Below are 23,660 nucleotides of genomic sequence, written 5' to 3' on the forward strand. Positions count from 1 at the left end.
TCTCTACAAAAAAATCAAAACATTAGCCAGGCATGGTGGTGCACCCCTGTAGTCTCAGCTACTTGGGAGGCCGAGGTAGCAGGATCACTTGAGCCTGGGAGGTTGAGGCTGCAGTGAGCTGTGATCGCACCACTGCACTCCAGGCTGGGCAACAGAGCAAAACCCTGTCTCAAAAAAAAAAAAAAAAAAAAAAAAAAAAAAGATGATGGGTAGAGCCTGAGGTTGAAAAGGTGAGCAAAGACCCCAAATGCTGTGTTAACAAGTGCTGGCTGCTCATCCCCACCCTCACTGGGACAAAACGCACAGTTCAGAGACGATTCTTACCCCATCCACAGCAACATATGCTCGATCGTGGACTCCATTGAGGGGTGAAGAGAGAGGTGCTGGGTTGCTGCAATCTTGAGGAAGTGTTGTCCGGTACAGCACAAACCCATAATGCTGGTTAGAAAAGGATTTAAGAAAAATACATCACTATTGCCATTCATTTAGAGAACTTGGTTACCCTAGACATGTATGAAAGCGATGTTTCGCAAGCCATAAGGAATGAAAATCTTCCTCCACCTCCCGAAAAAATTAAATTTGAAAAAGGAAACTGGTTTACATTTTTAGGTCATCGAATATCTATCATAATAGTAAACTGCAAGGAACCATGAACAGTGTCTTATCAAGCAACCCTTTCCCATAAGAGGAACCTGGACCCTGAATGGGTTAAGTCACTTGCCCAGGGTCATACAGAGGATTATATCATACATAGCAAAAGTTATGGATGTTAGCTCCAAAAACAAAACTAAGTAAAACCAACAAAAAAACAAGGCAAACAAACAGCAAAGCCAAGAGATGAAGTTCTGCTCAGCAAAACTGTCTCCAAGTTCATGGGCTAAATCTCCTTTAACATACAAAACAAAAGGCAATGAGCTGGGTGCAGTGGCATGCACCTGTAGTCTCAGCTACTTGGGGAGGATCTCTTGAGCCCAGGAGTTTGAGGCTAGTCCGGGCAACATAGCAAGACCTCATCTCTAATAATAATAATAATAACAACAAAGTCCATCAGAACTGTTTTAAGTGGAGGAACGGGGGAAAGAAACAGTTAAGAGACTAGATTGTAACCAACCACTAAGTCAGAAAATATTTTTAGATGCTGACATCCCTGGTCCAAAAGGAAAGCCTCAAACAATCAGCCTCAGCAGTAACGGAATTATTCACAGATTATAGTTATTGACATAATAATCCACAGAATTATAGTTATTGACTTTGCTTATTTACTTCCTGCTGTGGACATTATTAGCAGGGCTGAGCTGGGACATAAATCCAGTTATGGAAGAGAATGCAAATAGAGATCCAGCATGGAACAGAGAAAAGGTTCCCTACTTCTAGGGCCCAGAAAGAAAGAAAGTAAACTTCAGGCAAGTGGAAAGGTGACTGGGAGGAGCTGAGGAGAGCATTAATCCACCTTCCTGTGTTGCAGGAATGAGCTGAGCACAAGAAATGCTGCTAAGACCACACAAACCTTCTAGCGCAAGAACACTTCCCGCCCAGACTCCACTTCTCCATCTCCTTCTGGTTCATTTATTTACTTATTTTGAAAACTAGCTAAAGTGGTAAGTTTCCTCAAGGGCTGAGGAAAGCTTTGTCAAGGGCTTCCAGAAGGAGGGGTAGAAGCTGTGATGCTCCCCAGGCAGGTGTGGCTGAGGCTCAGGGGATCCCTGCAGAGACAGTAGGCTGAGCCCCACTCCCTGAAGTCTGTGCCCTTTGGGGTTTTTTGCTGGAAATAGATATTCTGTGGACTTGCCCCAGATCTGAAAGAGCCAGGGCCCAGGAAGCCCCACCCAATCTGAGAGCACTACCTTGGCCAAAGATCAGAAAGCAGAAGGGGTCTGAGAAAGAACAATGGCTGCACGTGTTCATATAGTAACCTGGAACTCCCTCCCCAGGCTACACGTGCTCTGGGATCATTGTCTGAAGTGCTCAACAGCTCTGCTAAGTGCAGGTAAGTTCCATTTATAGATGTGGGTGCTAGGACTGCAGAGTACCCTATACAACGTTCATGAAACAGTGAATGTGTGTGTGGTGGGGGGACTTAATTATTCATTTTATTGCAAAATAGAATTGTTGGAATAAAATCACAGGTGTAAAAACAGGAACTGACAGCAAACTTCACTAAACTAAGATTAGATATGCTGTTATTATTTTGCCTTACTGTTCAGACTCCTTCCAGAAGGTGGTTGCCACAGAAAATCAGAAAGGAGGACGTGGATAACCTTCCATTTCAAAACATGGGGCTGAGATCCTAAGTGATGAAGCTTAACATTGCAGTTAAGGGACAAGCTGGTCTCACGGGCATCCTGCTATCATTCCCTGAGAAGGACATATCACCTTTGTTGTGTTCATGTCCAAAATGTCTTACTGAATCTAATTAGTGAGGCAAAGTCTACAAACACCCTGACCTTTTCAAAAATGTCCATGTCATGAGAGAGAGACTTAGGAACAGTTTCAGACGGAAGAAGACTAAGGAGAATATAATTAAAGGCAATGTGTGATTATGGATTGGAAACTGGATTGAGAAAAGATTAAGCTGTAAAGGACGTTATTGCAATGACCAGGGACACTTGACTATAGAATTTATATTAGATAATAGGATTGCCTCAATATTAAATTTCTCATGTGTGATCATTGTATTGTGGTTCTGCAGGATAATGTTCTTTTTCTTAAAAGATGTATGCTGTGGAGTGACATGGTGCTGATAACTCAAATGGTTAGAAAAAGAAAAGCAGTTGACTACATACACAGAGAGAAAAAGGCAATTAAAGCACTGTTAACAATTGGTGAATCTAGGTAAAAAGCATATGGGTGTTTATTGTACTATTCTTGCAACTTTTTTTGGATTTAAAATTTTCCAAAACAAAATGCTGGGAAAAACTTTAAAAAAATAAAGATGAGGCAGTGTCTGGAGATCAAACACATACACATATACAAACACTGAAAAAAAAAAAAGATGTGCTCTGTTCTCTTCAAAAGCAGGAAAAAGAATCTCAAAGAACCTAGTCTACCAAAAAACACAGTCCTTATGCCATTGAACTAAGAACAGACAAATAATTAAACTGTCTGTTTTGAGTATTAAAACAGTGATCTTCCACTGATGCCTAGTAATAAAGATTAATTAGATTGGTCAGTGAACTCAATTTATAACTTGTACAGAATTATGTTGAAGCAGGTTGGGCTACCTCCTGTATGAGTGAGAAGAAGTGGGGCAAAAAATATAGGCATGATCAGCCCACCATGCAGCACTTCAAGCTAAAGAGAGCCTGGAAATTCATGGTTCATTTACCTGGGATCTGATGCATTTGCTTACCATTTTGGCCCCTGAATTCAGAATGGGCACTGCAAGGCAGTGCAGAAAGCACACTTTTGCAAGTAGAAAAAAGGTGAGGCATTACCTTTGAAGGCCTACCTGTTTCACCTGGATAAATGTCAAGGGATAAAGGCTTTTGATGGGCCCAGAGGGACACAGAATGTCCAGAGCTGCTCCCACTGTCTTTAACTGAAAAGAAACAAAAGCAGCATTCACACACTGCACCCCTCACTGGTCATCAGGTTACAGAGTCATTCCCTAATTATCAAAGACATCAGTGGGTTTGACCAAACCCCTAAATAAACCTAAATCATTCAAATTCCACTCAGTATTGCTTCCCAGTCTCCTTCAGTCCTCTCCATCTACTCCCTAACTCCTGATGAAAACTATGAATGATAGTAGTCTTAAAAAGGTTTCAAACATACCTATTCGGAAGTCCAACCTGCTCAGAGACCTATAAAAGACTCCTAAAATGAATGAAAACGAAGGCTCAGATGCTGCCTCCTTATAAACCCTCTCTGAACACCCCCGAGTAAAACAACTAAGAAGTAAAAGTAGTAACCAGAGGCCAATTACATTCAACTAAGATTAGACATGCTATTATTATATCACCTTAATATTTAATACTTCCTAGTTACTTCACCATCCTCTGAACTTGTGTGTGGCATATCTTCCATGCCTGTATCACTTTTCAGTTGCTCATCTTTGTCTTCCTCACCAGACTGTCAGCTCCTTAAGGATAAGATATGTTCCATTCTCAGCCCCAATGCCCAGAACATAGTAAATGCCTGGTAAGTATTTATTATATTCAATGCAAAGGATTGTGTATTCTTGCAACCCAGGATACTTATTCTGATGCAATAACAACAATAATAATAACAGCTACCAGTCATTGCCTGTCTACACACTCCAGATGAGATACAGTGTTTTACATGCACTAGCTCACTGAATACTCACAGCTACCCTGTGAGGCAGGTACTACTGTCCCTGTGTTGTGGAGACTCACAGAAGTCCACTTGAGTAATGACAGAGCCAGGATTTGTAGTTAGATTTGGCTCCAAACCCCAGGATTTTCCATGACTATAATACTGGTTAGGATTTCTTTTTTTTTTTTTTTTTTTTTGAGAGAGTCTCACTCTGTCACCCAGGCTGGTAGGCTGGAGTGCAGTGGCGTAATCTTGGCTCACTGTAACCTCCTCCTCCCAGGTTCAAGTGATTCTCCTGCCTCAACCTCCTGAGCAAGCATGTGTCACCATGCCTGGCTAATTTTTGTATTTTTAGTAGAGACGGGGTTTCACTATGTTGGCCAGGCTGGTCTTGAACTCCTGACCTCAGGTGATCCTCCCGCCTCGGCCTCCCAAAGTACTGGGATTACAGGCGTGAGCCACCATGCCCAGCCCAGTTAGGAATTTCATAAACACTTCCCATGGTTACCTTGCTGATGTGCAGCATCAAGGAAAAAACTCTGATTTACAATTTCATCAAGCCAGCTACTCATATGGGTGTTTTCCCACCTGAACACTAAGAAATTCAACTCACGGTAAAAACTTATTTTCTATATAACTGTGTTCTACATAAACTTAATTCAGTTATATGCTGATTTGCTATCTTCAACTGTATATATTTATTTAAAAATAAAAAGTCATTTCTGCTCACACAATTTTCCTTCACGGTAAACAGAATGTGCTTTTGGTAATAAGCTAGCTTGGTTTTAGCAATGTTGTTGTTTTGAACATTTGGAGCTATTTTCTGTTGCATAAAAATAGATTTGTCATGGCTCTGAAACAAACAAACCAAAGTTTTCCTTAAGTAGCTGTAGCAATGAACAAGTAGAAGGTGCTCCCTTTACAAGAGTGACTGAAGACTGATTAATCTAAAGAAAGATCCTTATCAGACAGAAAGACCACATTCTTTGTAGAATGTAGCACAGGTATCTGACACTAGGTGGAAAATGTTATAAGAACTCAACCAACCAACCATGTCAAAGGGCTTCTTGGATGGAAAAATTACATAATCATGTTTGGCATTTTGCTTGAAGATAAAAACTTATGATACTATTTTAGGATATCGAGATTCTTAAGAAATAGGTAACGGTTCTTTTTTTTTTTTTTTCTTGTGAGTTAATACATGTAGGAGTTAGGGATTATAAAAGGGGAAAACCTGAAGACACAGATGGTCAAAACAAATTGACTTTGGCTATGTCACTCCTCTGACTATTAAGTAAAACCTCTCTTCTTTTTCGCTTTTCCTAGAATACATTGCCCTTAACTCCTATTTATGATTGATTTCTAGCTTTTCCCCCAGTGTCCCCATTTAACGTATAAACCACAGACCATAAAAATTAGGACATGACTTTGAGATGGAGGGAAGTATATAATTTAGGGCAGAGATCTATCAAAATGCTTGTGATTTTGGGGAACTCCTAAAAAAGGTAAATACGACAAAGAGCCTTGGCAGCCATAAAAATGAGGTGGCATGTTATTTCCACAAAGGCACTTGACACTGTTTAAACCACTGATAAAGGAACCAAGATGACCCAAATGATCCAAGAATGCCTACTACTCCCACCCATGTCTCATCTGCTCATCCTGTCAACAGGCATGAGTATCTTCTCACCTCTCTCTCCCCATTTTCCCAGAAACATCATTTACCCCATTAGGCTTGCAGAAAACAAATTCGCAGAAAAATAACGAACCAATTCCTCCAGCACAGCACTTTCACTCACTGCTACTAAATTCCACTTTCTCACTCCCATCTCTCACTTTCAAAGTTTCTGTTATTTTTTTTTCTTACCTTTTCCAAAGTGACCTTTCCATATGCAAACTTCGGTGTAGATGGAGGGATAGGACCTTCTGGTACTTTTTCAAACTATAAACCAGAGTAGAAAAAGAGAGAAAAGAAAAAAAGTTGGTAAACCTTCAGAAACATATTCATAAAATGTATTATTTGAAAGCAAGGTCAAAGACTCAACAGTGCCACTGCTTTTTTGGAAAATCAAAGGAACTAGAGACTTCTTCCAAAGCAGGATCTGGTAAATTTTTTACCTCTAAGTGTATGTCTGTGTTTTAAGCTTCAGGAATATCCAAATAATTATAAACCGAAAGACCTCAAAACAAAAGAGCAAAAACAAGTAGAGAGAATGAGGGTAAACAGCAGAAGGCTAGGGAGTGGGAGGAAAAAAGGAAACAGGTAAGTGACAGACTCTGAAGGGAGATAGCCTATCATAGGAAAAATATTAATCTTATTGCTAAAGTTCTGTATCAATGTTAAATTTACTGTGGTTACAAGAGAGAATACTTCTCCATATTGTTATGAAACATATAACGAAGTATTTAAAGGTAAAGGCCGTGATGTATGCAATCCTCCAATGATTTAGAAAACACACACACAGACAGAGAGAGAGAAGAAACAAGTCTATGCACGAGTAATGAAGCATGTAGAGTAAAATGTTGACACAGATGAGTCCGGGTGGAGAATATACAAATGCTCTTTTTTTTTTTTTTTTTTTGAGACGAAGTCTCACTCTTGTTGCCCAGGCTGGAGTGCAATGGCACGATCTCAGCTCACCGCAACCTCTGCCTCCCGGGTTCAAGTGATTCTCCTGCTTCAGCCTCCCGAGTAGCTGGGACTACAAGCATGCACCACCACACCTGGCTAATTTTGTATTTTTAGTAGAGATAGGGTTTCTCCATGTTGGTCAGGCTGGTCTCGAACTCCTGATCTCAGGTGATCCGCCCGCCTCGGCCTCCCCAAGTGCTCGGATTACAGGCGTGAGCCAGCGCACCTGGCCACAAATCCTCTTTTTTTAAACTACTTTTATTCTTGTAACTTTTTTGAAAGTCTGAAACTATTTTTCAAAATAAATCCTTATTAAATGTTAAATATTATATCTGGACATATACACATGCACACACATATATGTGCATGTATGTATACAATTATGGAGTAAGAAGATCTGGGAGAAAGTCCCACGTCTTAGAAATGTCTGTAGCCATCCGGCTTTTCAAGTAGAGTGTACTGTGAGCTCTCAAGATCCTTCTATTTCTTTCTTTCCTTCTTTTTTTTTTTGGTTTCCCTTTCTAAAAGTCACAATGCTGGCAGCATCGCCTCTTTGTAGCCCGGAGCAGCTGCTGCCATCACGCTGGCTGTGGCGGAAGGAGGTCGTGGGCAGTGGCGGTGGGAGCAGCTGCAGGGCCAGTAGTGGCGGCGGAGAGGACCCCTGTGCCCCATGTCCCCGAGGCAGCTGACTGTGCCATCCCCAGCCTCACGGGGCCAGGCAGGACCCACTCCCAGGCCCGGAGCCTCTGCCGCTGTTGACCCTGGCCCCGCGTCACTGCTCTTGCCTTGCTGCTGCTGTGGAAAGGGTGCAGCAGGAAGGAGGTGGTCAGTCCCTGAAGCCCGTCATGATGGGACTGGGCCAAGTCACCCGCTGGTGGGGGAGCAGCGTGGTTGGGCACGGAGGGGCGGACAGAGAAGGGCCCCGAGGTAGAGCTGTGCCCGGGGCAGTGCCACGATCCATGGAGCCAAGCAGGAGCTGGGCGTGGCTGCAGCTACCAAGCTGCAGCTGCAGACGGAAACATCTCTGCACTCTTGGGGATCCAGGAAGGTCCCCATCCCCCAAAAGGCTAAGAGGTGTCTGCTCCCGCTGCCTAGCCTCTCTCTTCTCCCAGTGCCACTCCGACCTCGGAGCAAGGATGGGGCTGAGCCCACGTGCTGTCGCACGCTGGCTGGGTGTGCAAACGTTCAGGGTAGCACTGACATGCCAGCCCCCTGTCACCTCAGCCCCCTCTGGACTTTGGGCACCGATGAGCACAGGAGGGAGGCCGAGGGGGTGCTGAGGGCAGCTCAGCACTGGCCTGTAGGCGTCCCTTGGCACAAACAGCCTGGGCGCCATGAATGGTGGCAGAAGGTAGACAAGCTCCTGGGTGGAAGGGGGCGAGTCCCTGGTGAAGCCCCACCTTCAAGCTGGGGAGGGCCCGAAGCCTGGGGTTCGGGCCACTAGTCTCATGGACCAGAGGGGTAACTTGTGGTGCTTTTCCCTGGGCCTGCCAATGGCTGCCATGGTCCAAGCAGCACCTCCTCCCCACTGAAGCCCATAATAACTGCTGGCTCAGCAAGACTAGAAGATGGAGAGACAAGGGGAGACAATCAGCTGCAGAGAGAAGCTATCCTCTCTGCTGAAAGGATGGAGGGAGGATGGGACAATCTACCCACAGAGAGGCACTACCCTCTCTGCTGAGAGCTGAACACTCGTTGGGACACCCTGGCTATGGAGACAAGCTATCCACTGTGGGCCTCCTCTGAGCTGTTTTATCGCTCAATAAAGCTACTCTTCATCTTGCTCACCCTCCACTTGTCTGTATACCTCATTCTTCCTGGATGTAGGACAAGAACTCAAGATCCGCTGAATGGTGAGGCTAAAAGAGCTGTAACACAAATAGGGCTGAAACATGCCCCTTGCTCACCACGTTGTGGGGGAAAAGGAGAGAAGAGCTATGGTCCTTTGGGGAGCCCAGACCTGGGAGCTACCCGAGCTGGGGCTGTGACTCCCTCTTTGGGGCCCTGTGGTTCCTGGCATCTCCAAGCTTCTGGGCACTATTGCATACCCTGATGCCAGCCAGAGAAGCTGTCTGCAGTGCGCCTGGTCCAGCTGCAGCCTTGCAGAGAGCTGGCGCCTGTGCGGGCACCTGGAGCTGCTCACCCTGCAGCAGCAGCAGTCAGCGTGTCTGACCGTGCACAGTGGCTCAACCCCACGCTTGCTCACACACCCCTTGCCGCTCTATGCCTGACTTGCCCTTGGCAGGTATGGGATCCAGGCAGGAAGCATGAACCGAGTGCAGCCTGCCAGGCCGAGTGGGCAGAACGAACCCAGTGGGCCCGAGCAAAACTCGGGCAAAGGCGCCACAGGCCACAGAGGTTTCCAGCCAGAAAAGTGACACCCGGCTCACGCCTATATTCCCAGCACTTTGGGAGGCCGAGGCAGGCAGATCACTTGAGGTCAGGAGTTCAAGACCAGCCTGGCCAACATGGTGAAACCCCATCTCTACTAAAAATACAAAATTAGCCAGGCATGGTGGCACATGCCTGTAGTCTCAGCTACTTGGGAGGCTGAGACATGAAAATCGCTTGAACCTGAGAGGCGGAGGTTGCAGTGAGCTGAGATTGCACCACTGCACTCCAGCCTGGGTGACAGAGTGAGATTCTATCTCAAAAAATAAAATATAAAATAAAATAAAATAAATAAAAAGAGGAGGACAAAAGACTGTTATAGTGAAAAGCAACAGTCCCCTGCCTCACTTTTCTCTTAGTTCTGTCTTTCAGAGGAAGCCATTTAAAAATTATCATTTTTTATTATTTTGTTTTGAGATAGGCTGTTGCCCAGGCTGAAGTACAGTGGCACAATCACGGCTCACTGCAGCCTCAACCTCCTGAGTTCCAGTGATCCTCCTGTCTCAGCCTCCTGAGTAGCTGGGACTATAGGCATGCACCACCATGACCTGCTAATTTTTATTTTTATTTTTGTAGAAATGGGGTCTCACTATGTTGCCTAGCCTGGTCTCGAACTCCTGAACTCAAGCGATCCTCCCACCTTGGCCTACCAAAGTGCTGGAATTACAGGTGTGAGCTACCACGCCCAGCACATTTTAAGATTATTTAATTGTTCCTATTTTTGCTTCTTCTGGTCTCTAAGTAATATATGTGTACTGCTTTTTCTTATCATTGATTTCTTTAACACATGAGAGTACAGCCCAGAAGATAAAGAAAGTTTATCTTCCTTTCTTGCTATTATGGTTATATCACCATTTTCAGCTTCTCTCCTAGTTATCTTTGTACCTTTAAAATAATATCCTTATATCTTTATTTATTAGTTCCATCAATTAGCATATTACCCTATGTCGCCTCTTTTTTTTCGTTTTGTTTTTTTGAGATGGAGTCTCGCTCTGTCACCCAGGCTGGAGTGCAGTGGCGTGATCTCCACTCCCTACAACCTCCACCTCCCGGGTTCAAGTGATTCTCATGCCTCAGCCTCTTGAATAGCTGGGATTACAGGTGCACGCCACCATGCCCGGCTAATTTTTGTATTTTTAGTAGAGACAGGGTTTTGCCATGTTGGCCAGGCTGGTCTCAAACTCCTGGCCTCAACTGATCTGCCCACCTCGGCCTCCCAAAGTGCTGGGATTATAGGCATGAGCCACAATGCCTGGTCATCTGTCACCTCTTTATTCTCAATGTCCTAAAATTTCCCAGTGATACATCTGATTATGTATCTTCTTTGCATTCATTATGTCGACAACTCAGAGATCCCTTTCAATTTTGAAAAAATTCTGTATTACTTCTTTGACATTTTTTCTCCAATTTTTTCCTTCTTATCGGTAACAAGTTGGACATCCTAGATTGTTCCTCATTATCTCTTATCTTTTCTGATTTCCATCTCTGTATTCTGGTCCTAGTTTCTAGGAGATTATTCTTAATATCCAAGAACTCCTGTTCTCTAGTAGCATCGTTTTTAAAGTATCCCATTCTTACTTTATGGATGTAATATACCTCTGAAAGATAAACTTGATGGATTTTGTTTTTTTTTACTTAAGATATCTCCTGTCCCCTGAATTCTTTGTTGCCTCTACAGTCACTTTTCTGTTTATTTCATCTTGGTCTTTCTCTTTCCTGTTGCAGGTTTTATGGTTGCCCTCAGTGTCTGGCCATGCTTAGTTGTTCATTCCTATTTAATGGTAAGGCAAATGAATGCTCCAGCATCTGCATAATCGTCCTCTCTCTAACAGTCCTGCTCTGTGTACAGGAGCAGGGCTTGTCCTCTGGGTTTTAGTTTTTGTTTTTTTGAGACGGAGTTTTGCTCTTGTCGCCCAGGTTGGAGTACAGTAGAACGATCTCAGCTCACTGCAACTTCCATTTCCTGGGTTCAAGTGATTCTCCTGCCTCAGCTTCCTGAGTAGTTGGGAATACAGGTGCCCACCACCACACCCAGCTAATTTTTTTGTATTTTTAGTAGAGACAGGGTTTCACCATGTTGGCCAGGCTGGTCTTGAACTCCTGACCTCAGGTGATCCGCCTGCCTCAGCCTCCCAAAGTGCTGGGATTACAGGCACGAGCCACCGCGCCCAGCTCTGGGGGTTTTGTTTTAGGGTGCTTTGACAGAATCAGATGCAATGTGGAGGATCTTTAATATGTTTACATTTTTTAATGTTTTAAGGAAAACCCTCTCTGATTTTCTGACTGGTAGAAAGATGCCTCCCTGATGGACGGTCTGTGTTTGAGACTGAGGTGAAGAAGCAGAGGACCTAACAGAAAATATATAAGGTTTAATTAATCTTCTCACTGCCAGCTCCATTTCATTCCTATCCTTTGCCACTCGTGTATTTCCAGGACCTGGGTCTCCATGGTTCTTTGAGACCAGTCTACTACCTGCTCTCTGTTTCTGTAACTCTATTCCACACTCACTAGGGACTGAGATTTCCTTATCCTACATCATCAGCCACCACAGATCTTTCAAAATCTGTCATGCATGAACAACTCCCCTTTTACCATCTCCAGTTTTAAAAAGATTCCCATTTTTTGAAAGAAGTAACATTTCGGAAGGGAGAACAGATAAGAAGGTGGTCAGTTGGCCATCTTGCTCTGGAAAGTGCTTTGTACCCACAATATGAATCTATATCTCTGTGAAAGTTTTAAAACATAATATTAAAAGAAATAAATGTGAGATCAAAGAGTTACTATTTATCTTGGAAAGTGAAAAATGTTGTAAGATCTCTTTCCCCGCTTTCCCTGAAGTCTAGACCACACTCCTCCACTAGCCGTTTACTCATCCCTTCCTCTTTCACTCCCCATTCTGGCCAATAAAAGCAGAAAACACAAATTCACAAAGAGGGACCTGAGAGCAGTATGATCTGTTTCCTGAGGTTCCCTACTTACCTGCACATATTAGTGACCATGTCATATATCTCTTAAAGTTCAAGGCGGATTCCAATTTAACTAGGACTGCAATGTTTTCTACCACACTGGAAGAAAAAGTCATTGTATGGACATACTTGCTCAACCTACACTCAGCTCACTTTGATGCAGTGCTTAGGTGCCTGTACTGTCATCTCATGTACTACTTTCAAAGGCTCTCATACCTAGTTATTATATTTCCTCTTTAGAGATAAGACTGAGAAACTGGCTCAAGATTATAATGGGAACAAGGGAGGGAGCTGGTACTGTGGCTCCAAGTCTAGCGCTGTTCCCACTGCTCTGCCCTGCCTCCTTATTGTTGTAACAACAGAATAGAAAGTATTAGGCCCAGCGTGGTGGCTCACGCCTGTAATCCCAGCACTTTGGGAGGCTGAGGTGGGTGGATCAACTGAGGTCAGGAGTTCAAGACTAGCCTGGCCAACATGGCAGAACCCTGTCTCTACTAAAAATACAAACAAATTAGCCAAGCATGGTGGCATGCTCCTGTAGTTCCAGCTACTCAGGAGGCTGAGGCAGGAGAATTGCTTGAACCCAGGAGGTGGAGGTTGCAGTGAGCTGAGATCGTGCTACTGCACTCCAGCCTGGGTGACAGAGCAAGACTTTGTTTCAAAAAAAAAAAAAAAAAAGAAAGTTTATTCACCCACAATTCCAAAAACAAAACAAAACAACCCCCAAAGCCAGCACAAAACCTTTTCTCTTCCAGTGTCCCTCCTAGACCCATTCCTTATGCATACATATAACATAAACTTAAGAGATAATTTTGTAATTTGCTACTGCCACTTACTAAAAGTACTTTTGACATGGTTATATATTGAAAACAATTTTACTTATTGCATATTACAGCGTTTTGTGTGGATATGACAGAATTTACATAATCCTCCTTCCTACGTTAGGGGTTGAATTATTTCCAATTTTGATATCATAAATATCAAAATTTATAGGTTCCAACAAACAACATGTCTATAGCATTATCCTTTTAAATTTTTATTTTTTAAAAGTAACGCTCTGAGTGTGGGGTGACTAGGTCAAAGGATATGAGTATTTTATAAGACTCTTAAAATAGTGTATACTCACATTTTCATCAAGTATCCATACTTGTTTATGTCATTTACCCAAAAAAAAATTTTTTTTTTTTTGATATGGAGTTTCGCTCTTGTTGCCCAGGCTGGAGTGCAATGGCACAATCTCGGCTCACTGCAACCTCCACCTCCCAGGTTCCAGCGATTCTCCTGCCTCAGCCTCCCGAGTAGCTGGGATTACAGGCATGCGCCACCACGCCTGGCTAATTTTTTGTATTTTTAGTACAAACGGGTTTTCTCCATGTTGGTCAGGCTGGTCTCAAACTCCCGACCTCAGGTGATCCGCCTGCCTCGGCCTAAGTGCTGGGATTACAGGCGTGAGCCACTGCGCCTGGTCGTCATTTACTCAATTTTCTATGTAGATCTTGATATTCTGACCAGTGATATTAGCTCATTATAATACAGACATTAAGCTTTCATCTGTCTATCCCGTTTACTACAATTTTCTAACTTTTCATTTTAATATTGATGATTTTCATTGATACTAGTTTGATTATCATATAGCAAAATCCTCATCTTTACCTTAGCTAATTAATGTTTCAGAAAAGAAATGAACAAATATACCAAAATGCTATACTTCTAAACCATTATTTTTCCATAATAATTTGTGCTTTAATCATACTTTTCAGAGCAATCAGAAATGTTGCTTCTCATACTTAACCGGACAAATTCAACACGGGAAGCTGCTCTTTTCCCTGTGGAATCCACTAGATTCAATGGTGACCAGCTTTTCCTTCACCAAGACCTCTAATGTTTTCATACATTCATCCAACAAACTCTTATTAAGAAAGTACTCTGTGTCAGGTCCTATGCTTGGTACTAGACTTATAAACAGCTCCTATTCCAGAGAGTGAGAAATGTGTATAAATCAGTTATATTAATACACCACAAAAAGTAGTATTTTCAATAGTAAAGACACGGAATCAACCTAAATGACAATCAATGGTAGACTGGATAAAGAAAATGTGGCATATATACACCATGGAATACTATGCAGCCATAAAAAAGAAACAAGATCATGTCCTTTGCAGCAACATGGATGGAGCTGGAGGCCATTATCCTAAGCAAACTAATGCAGGAACAGAAAACCAAATACTGCACATTCTCACTTATAAGTGGGAGCTAAATGATGAGAACACATGGACACAAAGAGGGGAACAGACATCAGGGCCTACTTGAGGGTGGTAGGTAGGAGGAGGCAGAGGATCAAAGAATGACCTATCAGGTACTATGCTTATTACCTGGGTGACAAAATAATCTGTATACCAAACCCCTGTGACACACAGTTAACCTACACAACAATCTTGCACACGTACCCATGAACCTAAAAGTTAAGGAAAAAAAAAAAAAGAAAAGTAATGTTTAAAAGATTTCTACAACATAAGTGATAGAAAACAAAATGTGACTAACTTGGCTGACAAGTGGGTCAAAGAAGACTCTGCAGATAAGGTAACTGAGGTGTGTCTTCATTTCCAGGTGAATAAAGGCAGAGGGTGCAGAGACCAGGAGGTATAAACAGTGCTGTTTCATTCATGGAATTGTATATAGCTCCAACTTAAGGCCAGGAAGTCACATCTAAGAAGGGAGAATTGAAAGATGAGGCTGGAAAAATATAGGGGCCAAGTCATGGAAGGTATCCTGACCACATCAGTGTTTTAGATACTACACTTGATCTTAGCCAAAAGACTGAGAAGCGATCACATCAGTGTTTTAGAGAAATCACTCTGGAAGAGGGACTAGAAAAGCCAACTCTACAGGAAACGAAGAGACCAGTACTACAAGAGAGCAGGTGACACTTTAAAAGACTATTTAACAGTTGCTAAGTAATATTCCCTTTCTCATCTGTAACCATCAGACATAAAACACTGGTTTTCACCAGCACTATACATCAGCAAGAGACAGCTGTGTCTGCGTATCAAGCCAATGTCATTCCAGTCATAAACAGAGCAGGATGATCAATCAGCCAGTGTAGACAAATCCTGGATCAAATTTCAAACTTCATTAAGCTTTTGAAGTACAGAAAAAATCACTGCGGCTGTTCTCCCATCCCCTCTTCACCACTCAGCCCAGTTACTACCTTTGGGAATCCCAGAATCCACTCCAATTATCAAGGTCCTCACTACCACTTGATTAATTTCTACAGTGACCCATTTCCAAAAAATCAGCGGAACTCTTATGTTGATGGAATCCCTATAAAGAACAGAAATAAAACTCTTAAAATGGGTCTTAAGTTGATTTGACAGCATACAAAAATAAACTCACCACTGCCCCTCTCAGGAATCAGTAGGGAAGAGGAGGTCGCTGCCCTATATTTTTATGGTTCATCCTCGAGGTCAAAGTGTTAACCATGTTTGGTTGAGTTTTACCCACACCAAAGCAAATACCTTTTAAAATGCAAATGTCATGAGCTTTGCCATGCCTTGAAGATTCACATGAAGACAACCGCCTGGGGGCCTTCACCACTGAGCACAGGCTTATGCAGCCTGCTGGGAGATTATCCCCAGGAGTCCATGTCAGTGAAATATATTGCCCGTCACCACCTAATGTGTTCTTGAAATGGATTAAAGAGGAGACATATTCCACTTTTTGAGTCTTTGATGAAGGAAGGAGGCAGGTAGAGCTATATACAGGGGATATCTACCATCCAATTTCCTTTACTTGATGCAAGCAAATATTTTGAAGATCATTTAACAAATCAGCTAATGGAATGTCTACAAAGTCTCATAAGAAAGAGCCCACTGGCTGGGTGCGGTGGCTCACACCTGTAATCCCAGCACTTTGGGAGGCCAAGGCGGGTGGATCACTTGAGGTCAGGAGTTTGAGACCAGACTGGCCAACATGGTGAAACTCCGTCTCTACTAAAAATACAAAAATTAGCCACGTGCATTGGTGTGCGCTTGTAATCCCAGCTACTCGGGAGGCTGAGGCAAGAGAATCACTTGAACCAGGGAGATGGAAGTTGCCTGGGTGACAGAGCAAGGCTCTGTCTCAAAAAAAAAAAAAAAAAAAAAAAAAAAAAAATATATATATATATATATATATATATATATATATATATATATATATCTCCACTAAATCTTGTAGTTAATTTCTCTTTCAAACCAGAAATATCAAAAAAAGAGGGAAAAATATGACATGTTAAGCTGCAATCTATCATAAGCTATTGAATTACATTCATTTCTTTTTTTGTTTTGTTTTGTTTTTGAGACAGAGTTTTGCTCTTGTCACCCAGGCTGGAGTGCAATGGCATGATCTCGGCTCACTGCAACCTCTGCCTCCTGGGTTCAAGCGATTCTCCTGCCTCAGCCACCAGAGTAGCTGGGACTACAGGCATACGCCATCATGCCCACCTAATTTTTTAATTTTTAGTAGAGATGGAGTTTCACCATGTTGGCCAGGCTGATCTCGAACTCCTGACCTCAGGTGATCCACCCACCTCGGCCTCCCAAAGTGCTGGGATTACACACGTGAGCCACTGAGCCTGGCAATTTCTAAAGACTCTGTCTCCTTTGTGGGTTCTCTTACTCTGCCCAGTTGTTAAAGCTTGGGATCCCCTGGGTTTGTCTTTTGCTTGGCCCATTGCCCTCCTCAGTCAGCTCCCCATGTGCAGTCTCAACCTCTCCCTGGACTTCGGCTTCCATTTGCACTGATCGCCCCAGAATCTGCGCCAGCCTTTCCGACTTCTCCCTGGAGTGTCTTACTATTAAGTGTTGGTGCTTATGGAGAAATCTGTCTACCTGGATGTTCCTGGAAATACTGAGCTGAATAAGCCCAGAATTGAACTTGCTTCCCCTGTCCCTGCCAGGGCCTCCTCTGCAATCCTCTATCTCAGGTGCCGATCCCAGTACCCACCTAGTTATCTAACTAAGGTTTTAACCTGGAAAAATCAACAACTCCTCATTCTTTCTCACATCTGTGTTCAGTCAATCACCAAATCCTATCAATTTTACCTCCTGAACACTTTTCTTTCCTAATTTAAATTTTTTAATTTTCTCGTGGAGACAGTCTCACTATGTTGCCCAAGCTGGCCTTGATTTCCTGGCCTCAAGAGAACCTCCCACCTTGGCCTCCCAAAGTGCTGGGGTTACAGGCAAGAGCCACTGTGCCCAGCCCTAAATGTTTTTCAAATTGATTTCTTCCTCTCCACTCCCTGATGCCCCTGCCATCATCTCATTCCTAGGCTACCATGGCAGCTGCATCCAGAAGTGCCCCAAGGGAGGAATCCCACCAGCATGTTCATAGTGTCATATGTTTTTGTAAAACTTGCAAAAGTAATATAATTTGACCATAACAAGCTAAGATCCTTGTCTCTTTCTGTTCCAGCTTCCCTGTGTCAAATGTCCTCTTCCTTTGGGAGGTTTTACAGGTTGCTATAGGCATTTTGGGGACCCAAGTAAAAATCAGTTAAAGTAGGGATTTACTTTACATGGGTACAGTAGGATATATTGATATGATTCCTGGTTACTTCCATGAGTAGGTAAGTTATGAATAATGGATCATCCCTTCACCCAATGTGCTGACTCACTTAGCATCATAGTGCAATACAATTATGCCTAAAGGCACCCAGCCCCGGAAGTACATGGGTTGTGGAGAAGCAAGGTTTGAAATGTATGGGGCCAGAACCTGTCGGTGAAAATTTCTTCCAAAAATTACAGCTCATATATGAACAAACTGGAGAGATAGTTCCCCAATTTTGATTACAATCTTAAACATTTATATAATATTATCAGTAATAAAATATGAAGCTTTTGTTTTTCTAAACTATCAATACTAAACAAATTTCAATCAGCCAGGCTAAAAAGAAAGATTTCTATTCTCTCTAGAGGAAAACATTACAAACATTGTGGCCATCTGAAGAGGCAAACATTGTTGCTAAAAAAGGTGATAAGAGGCTAGGCGGGGTGGCTCACGCCTGTAATCCCAACACTTTGGGAGGCCCAGGCAGGTGGATCACTTGAGGTCAAGAGTTCGAGACCAGCCTGGTCAACATGGTGAAACCCCGTCTCTACTAAAAATACAAAATTAGCTAGGTGTGGTGGCGTGCACCTGTAATCCCAGTCACTCAGGAGGCTGAGGCAGGAGAATCGCTTGAACCTGGGAGGCAGAGGTTGCAGTGAGCCAATATCGTGCCACTGCACTCCAGCCTGGGTGACAGAGTGAGACTGTCTCAAAAAAAAAAAAAAAAAAAAGGTGGTAAGGAATGGGGAGGCACCACCAGGAGCTGCCACGTCCCTAGAGCAGTCATGCTGCAATCGTGGTGTCTGTAATTAACACTGTGGATACCTCCCATAAGGATATGATTCATGATGCCCAGATGGACTACTATGGCACCCGCCTGGCAACCTGCTCATCAGAAAAATCCGTCAAAATCTTCAAAGTGCACAACAGAGGGCAGATCCTCATTGCCAACCTCAGAAGTCATGAGAGTCCTATGTGGCAAGTGGCCTGGGCTCACCCCACATATGGCAATATCCTGGCATTGTGCTCCTATGATTGGAAAGTCATTATCTGGAAAGAGGGAAACGGCACCTGGGAGAAGACCCACGACCCCTCAGGATATGACTCCTCAGTGAACTCTGTATGCTAGGTCCCCCATGACTACGGCCTGATCCTGGCCTGTGGGAGCTCAGATGGGGCCATCTTCCTGCTGACTTATACAGGGGAAGGCCAATGGGAAGTGAAGAAGATCAACAACGCTTACACCATTGGCTGCAATGCCGTCAGCTAGGCCCCTGCTGTTGTACCTGGAAGCCTCATAGACCAGCTGTTCAGGCAGAAACCCAATTACATCAAGAAGTTTCCATCAGGTGGCTGTGACAACCTCTTCAAGGATGGCCAGTGGAAGGAGAGCAGAAGCTGGAAGCACAGTGACTGGGTTTGAGATGTGGCCTGGGCCCCCTCCATCAGCCTGCCCACCAGCACCATCGCCAGCTGCTCCTGGGATGGTCGTGTGTTCATTTGGACCTGTGATGATGCCTTGGGAAATACATGGTCTCCCAAATTGCTGCACAAGTTCAATGATGTCATGTAGCATGCGGGCAGGTCCATCACAGCCAACATATTGGCCATCTCTGGTGGAGACAATAAGGTGACCCTGAGGAAGCAGTTGGTTGATGGGCAGTGGGTGTGTATCAGTGATGTCAACAAGGGCCAGGGCTCTGTGTCAGCTTCAGTCATAGAGGGCCAGCATAACAAGCAGTGACAAGACAGGCAGAGCCTCCCACCTGCCAGCTCCAGGACTGACTGATCATCTAATCTGCCTTAACATGATCAGAGATGGTTTGTAATCTACTGTCCAGCTGAAAGCATTCATGTTATGAGGCAGAAACTACAAATGATGTTCAAATCTATTATTTTAAAAATTTTTAGCCATTTTTAGGTAACTTTGGGTTCAGGCATTATTTGGGAGGTTTTGTTTCCAAAGTCACTAAATAAAGTCATATTGCTTATTAAAAAAATAAAAAAACAAAAGGTAAGGAATGAAGAATGGTAGAAGTTTCAAGCAGTTAATAAAACCAAATGATGTTTTTAAAAAAATGTTGTAGACTGGGCGCAGTTGCCCATGCCTGTAATGCCAGCACTCTAGGAGGCCAAGGTGGGAGGATTGCTTGAGGTCAGGAGTTCGAGAGCAGCCCGGGCAACATAGGGAGACTCCGTCGCTACAAAAAAATTAAAAATTAGACAGGTGTGGTGGCGCACACCTGTAGTTCTAACTGCTCAGGAGGCTGAGGCAGGAGGACCGCTTGAGTCCAGGGGTTTGAAGCTGCAGTGAGCTATGATTGCACCACTGCACTCCACCCTGGGCAACAGAACAAGACACTGTCTCAAAAAAAAAGGTGATATTTGTGATTAATCATTTAATCTTTTTGTTATGGACTGAACATTTGTGTCCTCCCAAAACTCATATGTTGAAATTCTAATTCTTAAGGTGATGGTATTATGTGGTAAGGACTTTGAGATGGGGTTAGTGCCTTAAATGAGATCCCAGAGAGCTCTTTAGCCCCCTTTTTGTAATTAAGGATACAATTAGAAGTCAGTGCTCTGCAATGTGGAAGAGGACCCTCACCAGAACCTAACCATGCCGGCATTTTCACCCTCAGAACCATAAGTACCACCCAGTCTATGGTACTTTGTTATTGTAGCTCAAACTGACTAAGACACTTGGAATTTGTAATGATTTCTTGATTCATTCTAACTACACATTCCTTTTTGTTGCCTCATCCAATAACCATTTTGAAATGCATAGCCGATTATATCATTTTCTTCTTTAAACTACTTCAAAGGCACCATTACCTATAATTCAGGCTCCTTAACTTGGTGTATTCAATAGCATTTATTTTCTTGGTGAAGTAGGAGACAGTGTCACCTGTACATTAGGATAAAGTGTAAGGGTGATGGTTTATACCATACAGTGAGAAGAAGGAATGACAAAGGGCAAAAAGAGAACTAGAGATCATGAAAGATCCAAATCAGACTGGAAGTAAGATCCCTTCCTGGCCAGTCAATACTGAAGTTTAAAATTCTTCTGCCTGGCTCTGGTTCCAGAGTGTGACAGTCAGAATGGTCCCAGCAGTGGTTCATAGAGCAGGGCCTCTTAAACAGCTGCATACAGAAGGATTGAGGGTGATGGTGTAAGATTATCCCAGCCATCGATCAGAAGAGCAAGGGAAGGTCAAGAAAAGTGTGTGGAGTTTCAGGGATAGGGGATGGCAGGAAGAAGTAGCTAGAAGTATGAGAGAATAAAAATGTGCTGTTATAATGAGGCCAAAAGTAAAGTGATATTTTATGCAATAAAGCTTATGTAAATATGTGTTTTAAAACTTAATTTGATTTTTTCCACATTAGGAAAGTTCACTATTTCAGAAAGAAAATAATTCTAAAAATAAGCCTAACAGCAACTCCACTTCTAGGTATGTCCCTAGAGGAATGACAAGCAGAGACTTATCCATATTGATATTTGTACTCTGATGTTCAATGCAGCATTATTCAAATAGCCAAAAGATGGAAACAACTGAAATGGTCATCACCAGATGAACAAAATGAATAGGTAATTAAAATATCATATACGCATACAATGGAATATTAAGCCATAAAAAGAAATGAAATTCTGACACGTTACAACACGAACCTTGAAAACATTGTGCTAAGTGAAATAAGCCAGATACAAAGGGACCAATATTTTATGATGCCACTTATATGAAATATCTAGAATAGGCAAATTCACAGAGACAGAAAGTAGACTAGGAGCTACTAGAAGCTGAGGAGAGGGTGACTGGGGAGCTATTGCTTCATGGTTACAGAGTTTCTGTCTGGAAGGAAGAAAAAGTTTTGAAAATAGATAATGGTGATGGCTGTATAACATTGTGAATATAACTAATGGCACTGCATTTACATTTAAATATGGTTAAAATGGCAAATTTTGTTTTATATATATTTTACCACAATTAATTTTTTTTTTTTTTTGAGACAGAGTCTTGCTCTGTCGCCCAGGCTGGAGTGCAGTGGTGTGATCTCGGGTCCCTGCAACCTCTGACTCCCATATTCAAGCGATTCTCCTGCCCCAGTCTCCCGAGTAGCTGGAATTACAGGTATGCGCCACCATGCCAGCCTAATTTTTGTATTTTTAGTGGAGATGGGATTTCACCATTTTGGCCAGGCTGGTCTCGAACTCCTGACCTTAGGTGATCTGCCTGCCTCGGCCTCCCAAAGTGCTGGGATTACAGGCATGAGCCACCACACCTGGCCTAAAAAATTAATAATATAACAAAAAACATTGAATGGTGTACTTTGAATGGGAGAAATGTATGTGAATTATACCTCAACAAATCTGTTTAGAAAATAAATAAACCTGAAGTGGATTGTGAAATGAAGCAATAGTCTATAAAAGAAACAAGTCCACAGGCATTATAATCAAATCAAGTAAATCAGTAGTCCTGGCTGATAGAAGACACCCAAACTAAACATGGAACAGTAACTCTTACCTAGAAAAAACTACAGTGCTCATGTCACACTCTCTGTAACAGGATACCCTTTGGGTGTGGACACCACATAAAAACGAATAGAATGGCAGAGTAATACTTCCTCCTTGATTTTCTTGGGAGCAATTGAGCAATGGTGATTACTGCAGCTACTAAAGGGAACTGTCAACAGAGGCTTTGAGCATAAGTGGGCACAAGTTTCCAGAGGAATATTTAATTCTAGTTTGAAATTTTACAATGACATAAGTGAAGAAAAACAGTAATAAAAATAACTGCTATGTATTATTCTCTGAGAAGACATGCTAACCATATTGCACAGATGTGGAAGGAGGGTACCTCGCCCACTGAGTACTGAAGTCAACACTCAAGTTTTGTTCTGTCTCTCTCCAAAGCTTCTCCAATCTGTGACTCTACCTCTCACACAATACTGGGCGACTTATCAAAAAAAAAAAAAAAAAAGGGCTCAGATTGGTGAGAGAGGTAACAAATTGCATATCTGCCATATCTTTAAAACTTGCCTAAAGGTGATTTCATTCTATTTGGAGAAACTCTGGAGTAAGAGGGATGCTTAAAGAGAAAAATTCAAATTTATCTCTTCTGTGAGCCCCTCCAACACAGGACCATGGTAGACTTATCACTCACCTCTAGCATTTAACACAGAAATTGTAAGACTGGTGTTGAATGTTTGTATAATGATTAAGTGGATGACCGACAGATCTCAGAAAAATAATTTGTGAAAGGTTTTCCCTGTGCTCTGAAGGTTAACACCTTTGTGGATAGCAAATTCTGGAGAATCTCTTAGGGAGTAAGTAAATCTCTGAAACTAGGTTTTTGTTGACAACTCTTCCTGTGGAAAACATCTAGAACAATTGTACAAGATGTTTTAAAATATCTTTTTGAAAGCATCAGAAAGCTACCAAAGCAGAAAGGAATTAAGTGGTTACAATTCCAAAAAAATGGAAAATGCCATGATGCAAGTCTGATATTTGTTACTAGTTTTCCCATCAAGGTATCTGTCAATTCACAAGGGCCAACTGAGAGGCTAGAAGCCGAACACAACTTCTGGGAGTCTTCTAGGGCTGAGAAGATAAAAATTGGACTTCAGAGATCATAATGGAGAAAGAACCCTGGTAAATACTTCAAGCTCTCAGTTGAGACCCCTAAGAAAGTGAACCAGAAGCGGACCAACCCTCAAGAAGACAGAAGCCCACTTTCAAATTAGCTTAATCCCTGATTGCATGAAGATGATCTCTGTCTACTCTAACTGCCTGGTAGAAGTAAAAGTAA

General features: G+C 42.7%; 1 protein-coding gene and 1 pseudogene across 10 annotated transcripts in view; one reads left to right on the forward strand and one right to left on the reverse strand.

The window, feature by feature from the left end:
- The window catches only part of GLB1 (galactosidase beta 1), a 140,011-nt gene that overhangs the window by 57,102 nt on the left and 59,249 nt on the right, over positions 1-23,660 (reverse strand). For all 10 annotated transcript variants that reach the window (XR_004670486.4, XM_055109605.3, XM_034956037.4 and 7 more), the window contains 3 exons: positions 6,143-6,217; positions 3,449-3,538; positions 325-438 (listed from right to left, as the gene is read on the reverse strand). Coding sequence is in view for 9 of the 10 variants with exons in the window: in XM_055109605.3 (XP_054965580.1) it covers positions 325-438; positions 3,449-3,538; positions 6,143-6,217 (279 nt within the window). In the remaining variant the exon portion in view is untranslated. The remainder of the gene's footprint in view (positions 1-324; positions 439-3,448; positions 3,539-6,142; positions 6,218-23,660) is intronic.
- Positions 14,809-19,733, forward strand: LOC134729884 (protein SEC13 homolog; annotated as a pseudogene).

Source organism: Pan paniscus, chromosome 2, assembly GCF_029289425.2.
Source record: "Pan paniscus chromosome 2, NHGRI_mPanPan1-v2.0_pri, whole genome shotgun sequence".
NCBI classification, from domain to species: domain Eukaryota; kingdom Metazoa; phylum Chordata; class Mammalia; order Primates; family Hominidae; genus Pan; species Pan paniscus.